Source organism: Emiliania huxleyi (genome assembly GCF_000372725.1).
Source record: "Emiliania huxleyi CCMP1516 unplaced genomic scaffold EMIHUscaffold_28, whole genome shotgun sequence".
NCBI classification, from domain to species: domain Eukaryota; phylum Haptophyta; order Isochrysidales; family Noelaerhabdaceae; genus Emiliania; species Emiliania huxleyi.
Genome location: NW_005199926.1, coordinates 4,617 through 10,692, shown reverse-complemented (window position 1 = coordinate 10,692; position 6,076 = coordinate 4,617). Strand labels below are relative to the sequence as shown.

At 60.6% G+C, this 6,076-nt stretch overlaps 1 protein-coding gene across 1 annotated transcript; it reads left to right on the top strand.

The window, feature by feature from the left end:
- Window positions 1-444: 444 nt before the first annotated feature.
- Window positions 445-1,605, top strand: EMIHUDRAFT_101120 (hypothetical protein; the record flags this gene model as incomplete). Its single annotated transcript, XM_005776256.1, has 2 exons — window positions 445-1,046; window positions 1,602-1,605. 2 exons carry the CDS (start codon window positions 445-447, stop codon window positions 1,603-1,605), a joined length of 606 nt encoding a protein of 201 aa, XP_005776313.1.
- Between the last annotated feature and the right edge of the window lie 4,471 nt (window positions 1,606-6,076).

Genomic DNA, 6,076 nt, shown 5'->3' with positions numbered 1-6,076 from the left:
TTGATGTGCGTAAAGCCGACGCGCGACGGCCACGTGCGCGACACGTCGTACCTGTCAGTCACCGTGGCGTAAGCTGCTGGGCGGCAATGGAACGGCTCGGGACAGACTCCGCACCCGACGTAGCTGCAGACGGCGCGATTGCGCCGCATAAAGGAGCGCATCGTCGAGCCGCCATTCTTCGGGACGTGCCGGTCAATCAACATGCCGCATCGGCGATCAGCGTGGGCGGCCATATACACAAAACGTGTCGGATGATGTGTAGCGTCGTCGGCGCGAGAAAACGGCTGTTTCTTTTAACTGCTTAAAATAAAGAAAGAAAAAAGGAGAAGGACCCAACCTGCACGAGCCTGGCTCTGGGAAACAAAAAAAATACTGATGCCGCGCTTAGCACTGCTCACCGTCTCCCGGGCCTGAGCGGTGCTGTCGTTTTCCCGCGAGAGCGAAATGGTCGTCGTGGCGCTGGGCGGCTGCACGGCGGCCGGGAAGTCCACGTTGGTGCTCGAGCTGCAGCGAGCGGCGGCGGTGCGAGTAGTCAGCTGCGACGATTTCTTCCTGCCGCGCGAGCGCTGCCCTCGCTTCGACCTGCAGGCGCTGCCGTGGCCGGGCGAGGAGGTTCCAGGCGCCTTTTTGCTGCGCGGCGACGCAGACTGGAACGTGCCGGCCGCGATCGACTGGAGCGGCGTCGCGGACGCGGTCGTTTCGGCGAAGCAGGCGGCGCAGTCTGTGGTCGTGGACGGCATGTTTGTTCTCGCCGACCACCCGGGCGCGAGGACAGTGCTGCAGATGTGCGATCATGCGGCGGTGCTGTGGGCGGATGAGCACGCGGCCACCGAGCTGTGCAGCAGAAAGTACACGCGGAAGCACCTCGGCAGGAGCTCGTACGAGGAGCGCGGCGTCAGCGCGGAGGAGTACCGCGTCTACTGGGAGAACTACGTGTGGCCCGCGTGGCTGCAGCACGGTGCCTCCTCACTTCCCGCGGACTGCCTGCGCATCGGCTGCACGGAGGAGCCGGCGGCGCAGCTCGACCAGCTCCTCGGGACGGGCTGGTTTTCTCATCTCACAGGTGACGCGAGATGAAAAGTGGTCACGAGGCGCCTAGATGAGGGCGCTCTCTGACATCTGGCAAGGCTCTACGACTACGTACACATTGCACGTGTGAAATCACCATGACTGTGTGTGTGTGGTGCGAGAGAGGAAAGGTGTGGATGCGTCTGATGACTCGGAATCAGTGATGGCCATTTACTGGTAAAAGAGTGGTATTTATACCACTTTTTTGATTCTCCTGGGGAGTGGTATGGTATGAGAAGAGAGTATGGTAAATTACGAAACTCCGTGGAATCATCAATTTTTCGGGATCTGAGCCGAGTCTAGCATTTTCGTGGATAAAGCAGACACCAGACCTCGGTTTCCCATAGGGTTTCTGATGCGGTTTCCCATGGCGGTTTCCCGGTCGGTTTCTGCGGCGCGCTCTGTTTTTTCTGGGATCTGTTTTCTGGGACACCCGCCTCGATTTCCCGTGGGATCTGCCTGTGGGTCTGGTTTCTGCGGTGTGAATACATCTCCCGCTTCGTCCTAATGAGCTCATTCCGGCCAATGAACAGGTGACCACCATCCGAATTTTTTTCAAGTGGGAACAGCAAAAAGCGGCATGCATTCAGCGACCAGAAACCATAATGCCGGAACCACTGCTATATCGAAAAACCAGAAACCAGAAACCAGACCGCCGCGTTCCCCCCAACGGGTTCCTCCCACCCAGAACATGCTGCTGTCTTAGTACTCCCGTTCGACCCATTCGGAATCCGATGAGTTAATGAGGGGTCATTCCGCCGGAATGACCCCTCCGGGGAGATCGTTCACACCTCGAAAAACCAGAACCCAGAGCGTCTGGACCGATATTCCCATGGCCCGGATGTTTTCTGTGGGATGTGGCGAAAAAGCAGAAAAAAATAAAATATTCTTAGCTTCAAGCCCCCCTCCGAGACTAGGGACAGAACCCACCCGTACACAGGAGAGATGGGACTGCGCCTCGCCCCCACTTGCCCTGACTGCACAGGATAGCGTGCCCCGAAGGCGGCGACACATAGTGGGGGACACTGCGCAAGGAGGGGGTGCGAAAGCTCATTGGGGTGCTAGGTGGGACCATGAGGGGGGGTGGGCGGGGTCCTGTGGGGGTGAAATGTTGCGCGGCGAATTCGAACCTACCCCCTCGCCGCGCCGATCCTCACGCGGAGGGTAAAACCCTGTGGGACAAAACCCCCCCGCGGTCGGCAGTCTTCAGTGTGGACCCCCCCCTCCCCAGCCTCCCCTGTGCATCTCCCACCCCCCCCCGCTCCCCATCGGTGACTCGCGAAGGACACGGACACTCGGGGTGAGGGGGGGTCCCCCCGGAGGGGGCTCTGGGGCATTGTTGGGTTGATCGCTCGTGCCGATCTCGGGTCGATCTCGGGTCGATCTCGGGTCGATCTCGAGTCGATCTCGGGTCGATCTCGGGTCGATCTCGGGTCGATCTCGGGTCGATCTCGGCCACCGCGGTCGAGTAGCCTAGGTAAGGAGGATGAGGCGAGATGAGGCGAGATGAGGCGAGATGAGGCGAGATGAGACGAGATGAGGCGAGATGAGGCGAGATGAGGCGAGATGAGGCGAGGTGAGGCGAGATGAGGCGAGATGAGGCGAGATGAGGCGAGATGAGGCGAGGTGAGGCGAGATGAGGCGAGATGAGGCGAGATGAGGCGAGATGAGGCGAGATGGGGCGAGATGGGGCGAGATGGGGCGAGATGAGGCGAGATTGGGCGAGATGGATGAGATATCGTGAGATGCAGCTCATGCCTGGGGGGAGTCAGCCAAATGCCTGGAGGGAGCATCTTGATGCCTGCAGGGAGCCAGCTTGATGCCTGGAGGGAGCCAGCTTGATGCCTGGAGGTGACTGGAGGGAGACCGCTCGATGCCTTGGGGAGTCGCTCCGGTGTCCTTTGGTTCCTCTCGGCGACGCCCAATGCGTGCGCCGGCAGTGGGGAGTGTGCGTGCGCGCGCGTGTGTGAGATGTGGATTGTGGCAGGCCTGCTGTTGCTGCTGTGGGCAAGTGTGCTTTGTGTGCGGCGCTGCGCTCGCGTGCGGTGCGCGCGTGCTGTGCGCGTGTGCGTGTTGGAATCGCGCGTGAGTCTGCGTGTGCTGCGCGCGCGCCGGCGTGCACTGTGCGCTGTGCTCTGCTGTGCGCCTGTTTGTGTAGCTGTGAGGCGCAGGCCTGGCTGGCAGGGCTGCGCGGTGGGCTGCGGCGTGCTGCGGTGGTCGTGCGCATGCCTGATGGTGTGCGGCGGCCGCGCAGCCCGCCCGACCGGGTCGTCGGCGGCCCAGGGCGCGGGCATGCGGTCGGCGCTGCATGTGAGGCTGCTGCGCGGCTGGCGCGTATGTTTCCGTGCGGTCTGTGGCGAAAAAGCAGAATACAGAGCTCCTCCTCCTAGAAGTCAGACGTTTTCTTGATAGCTGATATGCCAGGGAAGAGCCTGGTATCTCAGTATGTTATATCCTATGATATAACATAGTGGTGTCTGGTTTATCCATACCTCGAGTCTAGAGGCTGGTTTGCGGCCAAATTCAGCCAAATTGGCAAAAAGTACGGGGGTCTTTTGCGGGTATACCTGGTAAAACCCGGTATACCAGGAAAATACCGGGTATTTTGCCGATTTCTCCGATTTTTGTCAGATTTTGCCTCAGAAGTCGTGGTAAATCTTACCACCATTTGATTGTGTTTTGGCCGTAGTGCGTAGAGTGTTTGATTGTTCTGCTTCTGGGGGACTGGGGGGCTATACCAGTAAATGGCCATCACTGGACTCGGTGCGCGTGCGGGGGGCTCCGTGGACCGTGGAGAGCCTGGAGCGGGCGAGCTCGGCAGCGCCGGCTGCCCGGCTCGCGGCTCCGGCTGGGGGTGAGGCTGCGGCGGAGAAAGCAGTCACAGTTAGAGCTGTTTAACATTAACTTTGGGCCTCTAACAGTTGCGCTGGTAGTAGTGTTGGCTGAAATCCTTATAAGCTTAACGTTGTGTTCTTCCAAGTGTTCACCCCACTCCCCAGCCCATGCTGCACTGTTGTTACTGTTGTCTGTTGATACTTGTTGTTCTGTGGTCAGCAAGCAGAAAATGCCCAAAAAACCGGGTAATACCCGGGGGTTTTCAGGTATTTTCGGGGTATTACCTGTACGCTGGACGCTGGAGTGTGGACAGTGGAGATCGTCGTGGGTCACTGCCTCTGTCAGTGATAGGCCTTCCTTATATTGTTGTTCAGCCGGCCTAACGTTAGCTACTGTTGTTGGGAAGCCCCACTGTTGTTCTGTTGTTATTAACACTAGCAACACTGTTCAGCTCCCAACAACGTTATTAAAGCTTCTAGAGTCTAAAGCCGTAGTCACACAGTCGCCAGCCCCTTGGAGTGTGAAGGCTTCGTAGCCCTCCGGTCTACTAGCACTCCCACTCGCGCGCGGTGACACCGGTGTGAGGTGTTGACAGTGCTCGATCTTTACCGGCATGAGACCGGTATTTGGCGATATTTTGATTAGTTTTGGAGTGGTATGGTATAGTGGTACGCGAAAGTGGTATGCGGGGTTTTCATTATAGTTGTAGCGGCTGTCGGTGTTGTCCCGGGGGCGAAACCATGCAAAAGTGCGGGTATTACCCGGGTATACCCGGGTTTTTCCAGGTATACCCGCGCAAAATACCCGGTATTTTGCCGATTTTGCCGATTTTGCCACCAAGAAGGCACTCCGACTCGCTTTGATTTCCGTGAGGCAACTGGTATCCCGTACCACTTTTTGATTAGTGCAGGCCTTGGGTTTGATTAGCCAAAAACTCCCATACCGGTAAAGATCGAGCACTGGGTGTTGAGGAGTTGACTGTTGCAGTCACGCAGTCCCAGTCGTGTTCAGACACATATTTTTCTTTATACATGCATGGCTCATGCGGGCCTAAAATTACAGTCCCCGCGGGTATAACGTACTCCCGCAAATACGCCGGACGCGCCTCGACCCCCCCCTGCGCCCTGCCATGAGATCCAGTACTTTGTGTCGTCCCGCGGTACATGTGGCACACAGCCATCGGTCCCGGGTCTCGGCTGCGGGGGAAGCGGCAGAAGCGCCACCGCGTGCCGCGATCACGTGCAGCCAGCCGGGGGCGTGGCGCGTGGGCTGGCACACTGCCGCCCGCCGCCTCCGCGCTCCGCGAGAAACGGCGCAGGGCAAGCGCCGCCGGAGGGCTCCAAGCCGACCGTTGTACGCCGCCTCGAGCCTCGCTCGCTCGTCGGGAGGTAGCCGCGCGCTCATATGTCGCCCGCGCCCGCCTTGCGCTTGCGCCGGCGCGCCGCGAACTTTGAGGCCTCGAGCTTTGCGTTCCTTGCGAGGCGCCAGGCGTCGGCGCTGCGCTTCGCGTGCTGGCCTGTATGGGGGTGGTGGGGGGTGGGGGGGTGGGCGGGGCTTGAGACGGGGGTGCGAGGTGGAGGGCAGGATGGCCACGATTTCGCGTGTGTGCCTTTTGCCCGCAGAGCTGTGGCTCGGAGAGAGAGAGAGAGAGAGAGAGAGAGAGAGAGAGAGAGAGAGAGAGAGAGAGAGAGAGAGAGAGAGAGAGAGAGAGAGAGAGAGCCGTGGCTGGCGGCGAGGTGCGGCGGCAAATGTGGCGGTGGGCTCGGCGGAGGCGGCGGGGGGTGGGTGCTCGGGCGGCGGCGGTGAGGGTGGCGGTGGCAAGGGCGGTACTCGCGGTGGTGGAGGGGGCGGAGGGGGCGAGGCGCGCGGGGGCGTGCAGGGGGCTTGCAGGGTTGCAGGGGGCTTGCAGGGTTGCAGGGGGCTTGCAGGGTTGCAGGGGGCTTGCAGGGTTGCAGGGGGCGAGAGGGGCCTGCGTCGAAGAGAGCCCGCTCGACTCGCGTGAGCTTGGCCTTCTGCGCGGTGGTGTCGACGCGCGACGAGGCGGAGAGCGCCGCGCCCAGCAGCTTGTGGAAGCGTGCCTGCGGCAAGGCGGTGGGGGGGGGGGGTCACAAAGAGGGAGGGAGGGTGCCGGGAAGGGGGGCGGTGCGGCGGCACACCACGAAGCCGCGGCTGA